At 37.5% G+C, this 11,480-nt stretch overlaps 2 protein-coding genes across 7 annotated transcripts; one reads left to right on the top strand and one right to left on the bottom strand.

Moving 5' to 3' along the window:
- Positions 1-1,058: 1,058 nt before the first annotated feature.
- LOC105638229 (kinase family with leucine-rich repeat domain-containing protein) lies at positions 1,059-4,459 on the top strand. Its single transcript, XM_012222008.4, has 2 exons — positions 1,059-3,778; positions 3,874-4,459. The coding sequence occupies exons 1-2, from the start codon at positions 1,150-1,152 to the stop codon at positions 4,323-4,325; spliced, it is 3,081 nt and encodes a 1,026-aa protein (XP_012077398.1). The 5' UTR covers positions 1,059-1,149; the 3' UTR covers positions 4,326-4,459.
- Positions 4,460-4,620: 161 nt separating this feature from the next.
- On the bottom strand, positions 4,621-11,128 carry PAPS2 (poly(A) polymerase 2). Of its 6 annotated transcripts, none has more exons than XM_089724891.1 (13): positions 10,673-11,128; positions 10,506-10,583; positions 9,418-9,525; positions 8,652-8,714; positions 8,404-8,565; positions 7,979-8,092; positions 7,833-7,895; positions 7,421-7,750; positions 7,171-7,335; positions 6,016-7,017; positions 5,821-5,916; positions 5,294-5,340; positions 4,621-5,168 (listed from the first exon to the last, which is right to left on the bottom strand). In XM_089724891.1, the coding sequence occupies exons 1-13, from the start codon at positions 10,805-10,807 to the stop codon at positions 5,144-5,146; spliced, it is 2,388 nt and encodes a 795-aa protein (XP_089581017.1). In that variant the 5' UTR covers positions 10,808-11,128; the 3' UTR covers positions 4,621-5,143. The 6 variants fall into 6 exon arrangements, with proteins under 6 accessions (XP_089581017.1, XP_089581016.1, XP_020536523.1 ...); XM_089724890.1 differs by having other exon boundaries at positions 4,621-5,171; XM_020680864.3 differs by having other exon boundaries at positions 5,264-5,340.
- Between the last annotated feature and the right edge of the window lie 352 nt (positions 11,129-11,480).

Here is an 11,480-nt window from a genome sequence, read left to right on the forward strand (position 1 = left end):
TGAAGGTTCAATGAATTGCCAATTGGCCATCCACCATTACCAGTTAAAGTCTGCTTCTATCAAACAAATCCAGGAAAGGGGCAGCCACTGAATATATATATATAGATAAGTTTGAATAAGGAGTTTTCCTAATTGAAATAGTCAACAGTCAACAACTAATGGATAGTGATGGAGTAGAAAATTATAGTATGAACCTTCCTCTCAAGTTGCCTCCCCTTTTGTCTCTATCTTTCTGCTTGTAAGTTGTACTGCTTTGACAATTTGACCAATAAAAGTGAGCCTTAAAGCGTAAAATTGCTCATTATTACATCCAAAACTACATAATTGCCCCTGAAGAATCGATTTGGTTCTGGATTGAATTGAACCGATGAAATTGAAAATTGAATACAATTATTTTAAATTAAATAGAATTGTATCAAATATGTTCAATCAGTCGATTTGGTTTGATTTTTAGACAAATTTAACTTATTTTTATAATCGAACCAAACATAAAAATTAAAGCAATCTAAAATTATGAATTAAATCGAACTGATTACTTTCAACAATTGAACTAAAAAATTAAATTAAATCAATTCATTGTAATATTACAATTTTAAGTAAATCGTGCTCAATCTTGGAAAGAAATGGTAAATTGCACAAGTCAATGAGAGAATTTATAATGAAATATAGTATGAGGCACTTTAGCATAAGCATACACGAGGGGTAAAGATAATGATTTGATTCGAGAAAAATGATTCTAATTCCAAAACCACTACATTTTCTATGGGTGTAGTTTGAAAATGTAGTCGTTTTGGAATTAGAATCATTTTACTATCTTGTCAAATTATTATTCACGTGGGAAATTAAGTTTACCTGTCATTTTCTGAGTTTTACTTGTTAGTTGAAAGGAAATGATTTATTGTTAGATTTAACCGAACCGTGTTAGAACAAATAACTTGATACCACTTTTGAGGTTTGACTTTTGACTCGTCCAATAACTTTTAGTGGTGGAAATGTAATTATTGTCACTTACAGTGTCATTTCACCAAACTCAACTCTTACATATAAGATAATACATGACCTCCTTATGTCGTATCGCCAAATTTGAAAACCAACCGTTACCTTCCGCTTCTTTCCCGGCAAAAAAAACAAAAAACTGGAAACTTGAAAATGTCCATGCTACCCCTCCCATTTCTAAAATTCCCAACGGTCCTCTTCCTATTCTTTGTAACCACTATACCCTTGACTGTAATTTCACAAAATGCCAACACAGAACAAACTATTCTCTTGAAGCTCCGGCGAGAACTTGGCAATCCACCGTTGCTCGAGTCATGGAACTCCTCATCGCCACCCTGCAATTGGAAAGGGGTTCAGTGCATCGGCAACACAGTTACCGGACTTGTGCTCAGTGACGTGAACATAACAGTGACAATTCCGGCGACAATCTGTGACCTGAAAAACCTAATTTCTCTCGATTTATCCCTCAATTACATACCCGGTACATTTCCTACAGTTCTTTACAATTGTTCAAAGCTCCAGCATTTAGACCTCTCTCAAAATTACTTTGTCGGTCCAATCCCTGATGATATTGATCGTCTTTCAACTCTCCAGTATATAGACCTCGGAGCTAATAACTTTTCCGGTGACATCCCAACGACAATTGGTAACTTAACGGAGTTGCAGACACTGTTTCTTTATCAAAACGGGTTTAATGGGATTATTCCAAAGGAGATTGGTAGTTTGGCTAATCTAGTAAAGTTAGGATTAGCCTTTAATCCATTTATGCCTTCAAGAATTCCAGTAGAGTTCGGTAATCTAAAGAAGTTGACTTTCATGTGGATTAGATTCGCTAATTTGATTGGTCCAATACCGGAGAGTTTTTCCAATCTTTCAAGTCTTGAACATTTAGATTTGGCAATGAACAAGCTTGAAGCTAATATGCCAAATGGGTTGTTTTTGTTGAAGAATCTGACTAATTTATATCTGTTCCATAATAAATTGTCGGGGGAAATACCACAGGTAGTAGAAGCATTTAATTTAGTAGAAATTGATATTTCTCTGAATAGCTTGACTGGTTCAATACCAGATGACTTCGGTAAGTTACAGAGATTGGAAGTTTTGCTTCTGTATATTAATCAGTTATCTGGTGAATTACCATCAAGTATAGCTCTACTTCCAAAATTGAGTATTTTTCGAGTTTTCACTAACAAATTGAGTGGAGTATTGCCACCAGAATTTGGACTTCATTCCAAACTTGAAGTTTTCGAGGTCTCAAGTAATCATTTCAGTGGTCGATTACCTGAAAATCTTTGTGCTGGAGGTGTTTTGCAGACTTTTGTTGCATTTTCAAACAATCTTACAGGGGAGGTGCCGCAAAAGCTTGGAAATTGTACTACTTTGAACACAGTTCAGCTTTACAACAATAAGTTTTCTGGTGAGATACCTCTAGGTTTTTGGACAGCAATCAATATGACATATTTGTTGCTAAGTAATAATTCTTTCTCGGGCAAACTTCCAAGCTCAGTAGCCTGGAATTTGTCCAGGTTGGAAATTAGCAACAACAAATTATCTGGTCCAATTCCTACTGGAATCTCTAGTTGGAGGAATGTTGTTGTTTTCAAGGCAAGTAATAATCTGTTTTCAGGTGAAATTCCGGAGGAATTAACAAGCTTGTCACGTCTTAGCACTCTTTTTCTTGATGGTAATCAGTTTTCCGGTCAACTTCCATCACAGATGATCTCCTGGAAGTCGTTGACTGATCTAAATCTATCAAGAAATGCACTTTCTGGCGAAATCCCAGCAGCAATGGGGTCTTTACCTGATTTGCTTTATTTAGATCTGTCTCAAAACCATCTCTCTGGCAACATCCCATCTGGGTTTGGCCAATTGAAGCTTATATACCTCAACTTGTCATCTAATCAGCTTTCTGGTCAAATCCCGGACCAGTTTGATAATCTTGCTTACGAGTACAGTTTCTTGAATAATTCTAATCTTTGTGCAGTTAATCCAGTTCTGAACCTTCCAAATTGCTATATTATGTATCGCAGTTCAAATAAACTGTCTTCTAAAGTTCTTGCTATGATTCTTGTTCTAGCCTTAACTATCTTTGTAGTTGCTGCTATATTGACTTTATTTGGAGTTAGAGATTACCTGAGAAACAAGCATAAGCGAGAACTGGCAACATGGAAGCTGACCTCATTCTCGAGAGTGGATTTCACACAAGCAAATATTTTGGCGAAGTTAACAGAAAATAATCTGATTGGAAGTGGAGGGTCGGGAAAGGTATACCGGATTGCTGTGAACCGTGCAGGAGATTCTGTTGCTGTTAAAAGGATTTGGAATAACAGAAAATTTGATGAGAAGCTTGAAAAGGAGTTCTTGGCAGAAGTTCAAATACTGGGCACAGTTAAGCATTCAAATATAGTGAAGTTATTGTGTTGCATTTCAAATGGGGATTCGAAACTTCTTGTTTATGAGTATATGGAGAATCAAAGCCTCGATACATGGCTTCATGGGAAGAGGAGGAGATCATCATTAGTAACAAACACAGTGAATGATTCTGTTTTGGATTGGCCAACAAGGTTGCAGATCGCCATTGGAGCTGCGAGAGGCTTATGCTATATGCACCATGATTCCACCCCACCTATCATACATCGAGATATCAAATCAAGCAATATCTTGTTGGATTCTGAATTCAAAGCAAGAATTGCAGACTTTGGATTAGCTAAAATGTTGGCTAAGCAAGGAGAAGATCATACAATGTCTGCTGTAGCAGGCTCGTTCGGTTATATTGCACCAGGTAAAAAGCATAAGACTCCTTTCAAAATGCTTTACAAAGTACTTGTATTATGTAGATTTTGTTCAACTCAAAAATTAATATTGTTTGTATTGCAGAGTATGCTTATACAACAAAAGTGAATGAGAAGATTGATGTTTATAGCTTCGGAGTTGTTCTCCTCGAACTAGTAACAGGAAGAGAAGCTAACAGTGGAGATGAGAATTCCAGCCTCGCAGAATGGGCGTGGAGGCAAAGTGCAGAAGGAAAGCCTTTTGTTGATTGCCTCGACGAGAAAATTAGGGAACCATGTTATCTAGAAGAAATGACAACTGTATTCAAGCTAGGGCTCATTTGTACAAGCAAATTACCGTCTGCAAGGCCATCTATGAAGGATGTATTGCAGGTCCTACGTCGATGTTCTCCAAGGGATAATAGAGAGAAGATGGGAATGGAGTTTGACGTTGCTCCTCTTCTTGGCAGTTCTACTTATCTTTCTAGTTACAGGCGCAGTAAAAGAGTAGCAGATGATGACGACTTTGAAAGTGGCTTAATTTACAGTGATGTCTAGTAATAAATAGTTCAGCTTTTTCTTTCTAGGGTGTATCATATGCTACAGGCCAAAAAATAATCCCTGTTTTTAACTAGCAGGTTTCTCAGTTTCAGTCATCCCAATCCCCAAAATAAAATTTGCACGTAAACCAAGTCAACATGCCTCAAAAATGTACAAATTACCATAAATTACAGAAGCATTTATCTGGATTTTGTTCAGGCAAGTAAAAAACAGGAAAAAACAGAACTTACTGCCACGTCAGAAAAATTTAGCCATTAAACCAAATGTTTCATGCAAGTAACCAAACAGCACATGCTGCCACAAGTCAGAAAAACTTGGCCATTGAACCACAAATGTTTCGCACCAAACAAGTGTACCAATTCGATTACATTTTCACAGGTTTGAAAAGAACAAAAGAGCTAGTGTACAAAGGCCTATAAAGAAGCACAAAGAAAGAAAGCAAATGCCCTCACAAACCACACTGAACTTGATTGGTCTCGTTTGATGTACAAATAGGTTCCAAATTTGCGATTCACTCGTTCTGCCACACCCAAAGGGAACAAAGAAAAGAGCTCAATAACAGCAAAGAATGTCTCCAATGCTTCTGGGAAGTCCAGAGCTTCAGCAGTGCTCTATAACACAAACTAGATGACTGGTCAAATCACCAAGCAAGGCACATTGCTATGAACTATTGATCCTCTCTTACTCCACAATATAGAGCTTGTGCACACACCTGGTACGATGCCATGAAAGCCAGCAATTAATTTTTGACACTTACCGAATTGCTGACACGCCTTTCTAAATGTGAAGCGCATTAAATGACCGATGCCAAAATGTTACGCTTTTGACTTCAGATTCAACCTGCTAAACAAGAGCCAACAAAAAAAAAAAAAAAACAGGACAGCATAAAGATACCATGGTTTACAAAAGACAATTTATAGGGTTCAAATGCATGCCTTATCACTGGCTTCTGCAAAGATTCTGACCTATCTCCATCTTGAGAATTTACAACCTTCCCAATTGCAGTACTTGGCTAGAGAATACAGAGAGCAAAACTAAGAGTTAGCTTTGTGACAAGGTACTCAAGGTGAAAATTTAAGGGAGAGTCATGTATCTGAGTCAGATACAAAACATGGTCAGGTTCTTAAGCACAGTTACTGGAAACATAGCACGTATAGTGGTGCAGGACCTGCGACCACATATGCAGCAGTTAGGAGGTAAAAGAAAAAATGAAACCCAGCATATAAAAGAGAAAAGGAGCAATTAACAAATTTAAATTTATCTGCTAACACATTCTTAATCAATGAAAGCACTACCAAAACCCATCTTACTCACAAGTTTTTTAATTGGAATTTTTCACAAGACGGCCCAGCTAATATTAATCGACTAGCTGGGTCATCAGCGGGGTCATCATAATGACTCAGCACAACAGAAAGAGAACAAAAGGAAATCATGTGAAAAAATGAAGCAATTATACTACAATAAGTTAAAATAAGCAATTTAGATTTGGAACCTCTAATTCTTCTGGCAAGCTATTTTGAAATGCTCCGCTTGCATTCAAACACCCATTCTCCAGAAGCGAATCCAAATCTGCAGCACATATAGCACCCTGCAAAGATCCCACTCTCACTATCTCCAGAACTTCGAGTATTTGCCACTGCCATCCGCAACAATCTGTAACCCAAAATCTTCAAACAGAGTAACTCACCTCACAATTGAGGTTCTGAGCACTGGTATTTGAACATATAACGCTTTCAGCAAGTTCTACAACTGCTGTCTGATTACATGGTCTGACTAACTCCTCTTCAACCTCTATAACTTCCCCTCCCCATTTTAACAGTCTGTTGGGAGAACCATTTTCCAAGGAAGCCGATATCAAATCCCCATTTCTGTTCTCATTTGTGACGTTATGTATTTTCCTAATTTCAGAACTTGATATTTCATATGGATCAAGCAACTCCTGCTTAAGAATTGTTTCAACCGCCAGATCAGTTGGCTCTACCTCATTCCTGCACTCAGCTGGCTCTACATCACCCCTAACCACTGCCGGATCATACAAACCCATAACTGTTTCACCCACCTGCATCACATTCCCCAAGATGCAGTTTTCATTGCTTGATGGCCCTCTACATGACCTAGCCTCAGAATTGTTGTCAACATCTGCAGCAGTTGAACACCCTAATTTAATCCTTTCACTGAAGTTGGCCAGAGATGTTCCACCGCACCTACTCGTACTACTTTCTGGAGACACAGATTGCAGCCTTTGTGGGCTTATAGAGGCTCGTTTCTCTGGTTTATCCGGCCTCAGATCCACCTCTTCATGGTCATTCTTTCGCTTAAGATGTCCCTCAGGTGATCCAATCCGAGATGTTGCAGCACCATCATTTGATTTACTAACCTGCTGGTTGAGATGCCGTGAAGGGCGAGATCGCTTATACCCATCAGGGAAAACAAAAGCAGGAAGCTGCCTCCTACGAACATGAGAAACATAGATATCCATTCCTGGTTTCCAAAACATGTACATGTTTATCTCTTGCCTAAATTCGTCAACTGTTCCCCGTATATCAAATTGCTGGCCTTCTTGACCAGTAACTCCCTCTCTCCTCTGTAAGCCCATGAAGAAAGCACAATGCGAGCATTGCTTGGATGTGTCTACATACTCATTCGGATACGGATGGCACTGCAACACCCCATTTGTATCCCGTTCTATCTGCAAAGTGGCATATGAAAAGCACCAATAAGGAAAGACACCATACTGAATCACTTGGGCACAATGTTTCGTATATGTGAACTGTGAAGTACACGGGAACAAACACTAGAAACAGAATAATATGTGTTCCTCTTCAAAAAGTAAAGCCCTTGCCTTCAAAGTAAGTTGTCTAAGCCGGGACTCCACCCAGCCTTTCCAAGCCAGCAAATCATCCGCATCTGCTGCAATAATATCAATTTGCAAGTAGTTTTTGTATGCTTCAAAGAAAAGATAAGGCTCAAACAGAGCACTCCATTGAGCCTTGTTTAGCTCAATCTCCTGCATGGAAAAAATTGACCAGAGTGAAGGCATCAATAGTATAATGTGGGCAGCTGAAGTAAAAGGTGAACACTCATGCACACACCTCACAGATCTTGTTACCATATTGAAATTGCTCCATCATTACACGGAGGGTACTTATAGAGACATTATAGCTAGAATTCATACAGGGGTATGCAGGAGTTATTATTGGCATATGATGAAACCGGTCCCGATGGTTTTTACGAGGATCCCATACAGGAAATCCAAGTTCATCTTCTTCTATAGAACACAGCATCACAGGATTTGGCCAGCGCCATTGTGTATATACTCTGAAAAATCGAGAAACTAGCATACTGGGAATTGCATTGGGATAAAGCTGGCATAGCCGTGCAACTAAAAGAGCCCAATTTACGCCACCAAGGAAACCAGTAACCTATACGTTGGTTAAAAGCAAATGAAAAAACCATAATATTGAGGTGAAACATCAACTGCAAAGGGAACTCTGCTCATCTTACATTTGAATAAACACCACGCCTTTTAGCCCAAAACTTCAAACATCTAAGTGTTGTTCGAAAGTGCTACAATTTGGTCAAGGATTAAAATACTGTCAAATTAACAATATAATCAAATAAACCAGGTAAAAAGCATACAATATGTCCACCTCAACATTTGGCACAAGTTTAAGAATTTGATCTGCAACTCTACACCCATTTAGACTTCGAACAGTTTGCTCATCAATATCGTACAGCACAGACCCATGCGAAATGTCCAGATCCTGAATTGTGTTGACAAGTTCGTTCCAGATCAATCTCAGCAAGCAACAATTAAATACAATTTCAACATTATGTTACATTCAAATCATTAAAGCACAAAAACATAGCATTTCCCTATTTGAAGATTAGCATCCTGATTGTTAAAATGGATCTAATAAGGGTAAAAATCTTGCATCCAGACATGCTACCAGACTTGCATGTGAATCCACTCTCAAGAACACAGACAAAAGAAGAGAAGCTTTCAATAATTGAAATGCATGCTTCCAGGAAAGTGCTACGTCTCATGAATATTTTATAAGCATAGAGAACTTACTTCAGGAACAACCAAAAGAGAAATACTAGCATAAAGAAGATCAATTGATATCCCCTGGAACTTGAATTTCATAACTGGGACATGAGCATCTGGAACTGGTTGAAGCTCCGTAACTTCATCCATTTCGGACAATATGTCATGCAAAATAATGAAGAAATCTTCCTGGGAAAAGATACTCAAAATGTTAATGAAAACCATAAACTATCCCTCCAGATTCCTAATGCAAATAGGCCAAGTTTATGAGTGACCTCTCGATTCACATAAGACGGCCCAACGCACAAGGTGTCTATGTCAGCTCCAGGACCATGAACCTGTTAAAACAGCATTTAATCGCTACATCTCCATGTAGAGGAGGTACTTATTTCAATGCAGGATGGAACCAAAATATTACATCTTGTAAAAAACAAAATAAGTCCAAAAGGTAGCCTACTTTTGGCTGCAAAATACCCAGTTCTTTATATTAGGGAAGTGAAAGGTACAAGAGAGCTGGTAGCACATTACCCTGCTACAATGTTAGCAGTGGGATAAAAAACTAACCTGTTACATGAGTTTTATGAAATTTAAGCCAAGAATCTGAGAAAGGTGGCACAAACACTTACCCCTATCAATTACTCGTTTTACAGCAAAGCAGTTGTTACTGTCCAGGATATGAGTATGATGTGCCTCAAACTTCTAAAACTTAAGTTCTGCTCCCCAAGGACTATTTAATTAGGGTGGAAAAGTTAACAATTTTATTGTACTTTTTTTGGTCCACAGTTCAAGAATACCCCCAAAAAGGAATCAGAGAGCAAAAAATAAAAATTAGAACACATTGCTAATTGTCTTTCAACAAAAATGCAGTCTAGCGCTTCAAAAATATCAACTAGTTAACCCTCCTCAGTACCATGTAAAAGATTAATTTACAAAGCTACCTCACCCAAGAAGTACAATTGAGAAGAAATAAGGAAAGCGATAAAAGACATCAAAAGATAGTGCTCAAAGAACATAACAAATCCTATAAAAAGTCATACTTACCCCCAAACGATAAGACCCAAAAGTAAAAATGACAGCATTTGCTTCCTCCACCATCTGATCCGTGTAGCCCCTTTGGTGTGTCAATTGTTTAACCCAACCTTTGACAATCTGTTAGAGGTTGATTTCCCCATAACCATTTGCTCAAGATAATCGCATTGGTATAGAAGAGAATAGGAACCAGAAAGGAAAAGCAACAAGATTGCCAAAATGGAATAGAAACTTCTTTTCATAATTAAGATCAGTAATGAAAATCTGGAGTTCAAATCATACACGATTACTTATTTAAGGCAACAATAAATCATCTCTATCACACCAGGAAAAGCAAAGCATACTAGTAAAACATGAGCACCAAAACGTTTCTTAAAACAAAACTATTAACAATGCTTGGCAAAGATCAAACATCCATATTACATATTAAAAATTGATAAAAGACACATTTAATTTGGATGAAATTTAGATGAAACCTCCATTAATCACATGAAAACTCACTCCCCTGAACACACCAAAAAACTCTAACCGAGCACACAAAGCAAAGGAAGTAAAACGAAGCTAGCGATTAGGCAAAACATAACTCCTTTTATTTAAGTTCTGTAGCAGCAAAAAGTATTCATACTGTAAGGTGTTGCCAAGGGTATTCTATTCACATTTCACCAAAATAACCATAACTCCCATGAATAAATAGAATATTTCATATAGCACGCTATTCCATAACAGTCAGCTTTCACCTAAATGCCATACAAATCCTTTGAAACGTCAAAAATGGTTCTTTAAGAAGATAGTGATTCATCAATAATGAAACCAAATCCAATCCGTCCAAATGCATGCCTTGTGTTTCTTTAACAATAAATATCCAAAACTACCTCCCGTGTTTGCCTTTCCACAAGAAATCCCTGAGTTTTCCACAAGTCTTTAACTGATTTGTTTATAGGTTGACTATCAATATACCTCAACTCCATAAGTAGAAATCTCCAACAATAATGCAAATCAATCTATAAATTAACTGCTCTTACTAACTACAATATGTTTTATTAATTCAGTCATAGTGCACGCAAGCATATAAATTTAAGCGTTAGCAAATATTCAAATACCTGATCTATGCGACCAAGCACCTCTTCTCTCTTCATAGTTTTCTCTTTGCTCTCGTACAGCCCCGAATCCACCAAAAACTTTAAATTCAATCCAAATACAGCAAAATAATAACATAAGCAAAATTACAAAATTAATTTATTGGATCAATGTCAACTAAAGATTTTACCTTCTCCAATTCAGCATTTCGATGAAGATCAGCCTCAGTGGGGCCTGCGAGGGAGATAGGTCTAGTGATTCCATACCTCTTAGCAGGTTGAGATGGCAGCGGCGAAGCTCCATTAGGACTCGGAGAAACCACCATTTCGATTCCCCAAGAGACACAAACAAAAACAAAAATAAACTAAGCAAATAATTTAGGGAAACAAAAAACCACAATCACAAAGAAAGCGCGAAATTGAAAGAAGAAAACAGATCGAAACCCTAATTCGGTAATAGAAACGAGGTGGAAGACTCAAAGAAGGTCAAACAAAGCGATTTCGGAGAGAGAAAGGAACAGTGAGGAGAGATCGAGAAGAAGAGGAAGAGAGTAAAGAGAGACAGAAAGAGAGAAAGAAAGGCGGGCGGGGAAGGCTTCGGTGGGCTAACGGATTGTTTGGAAAAAGCAGATTAGAAGCTGGTTTTGGAAGTTTGTGATTTGTCAGAGTGTTAACGGTGTTTAATCACTAAACGAACGAAGAATAAGTTACGGTGTGCACGCGCTTTCTCCGCCTTCCTGTCTTTCCCACGTGAATATTGTTTGGTGTTCTATTATTCTCTTTGAAGAGACTAATCATAATTAAATTTTATAAATTGTATTTAATATATTAGTATATAAAATATTTATTTTTCTCATGGGTTAATTTATTAAATTATTATACTATAGAAATTTCAATAAATTATGGGATCATAGAAATTGTGATGACATTAATTTATTTTAAATAATTATAAAATTTGATTAATAATGTCCAGATTTTAGTTAAAGTTTATAATTCAAA

Source organism: Jatropha curcas, chromosome 8 (assembly GCF_041381405.1).
Source record: "Jatropha curcas cultivar XTBG-Jc1 chromosome 8, XTBG_Jcur_1.0, whole genome shotgun sequence".
In the NCBI taxonomy this organism is placed as follows: domain Eukaryota; kingdom Viridiplantae; phylum Streptophyta; class Magnoliopsida; order Malpighiales; family Euphorbiaceae; genus Jatropha; species Jatropha curcas.

Bases quoted from the DNA above. Each gene is read 5' to 3' on its own strand.
- PAPS2 (XM_089724888.1), bottom strand. From the start codon at position 10,807: ATGGTGGTTTCTCCGAGTCCTAATGGAGCTTCGCCGCTGCCATCTCAA. The intron at 7,896-7,978 runs GTGGACATATTG...ACCAAATTGTAG, and splicing joins AACTTGTGCCAAATGTTGAG to CACTTTCGAACAACACTTAG. The intron at 5,341-5,820 runs GTTCCAAATCTA...TGTATTCTCTAG, and splicing joins GCTTGCCAGAAGAATTAGAG to CCAAGTACTGCAATTGGGAA.
- LOC105638229 (XM_012222008.4), top strand. From the start codon at position 1,150: ATGTCCATGCTACCCCTCCCATTTCTAAAATTCCCAACGGTCCTCTTC. The intron at 3,779-3,873 runs GTAAAAAGCATA...TTTGTATTGCAG, and splicing joins GTTCGGTTATATTGCACCAG to AGTATGCTTATACAACAAAA.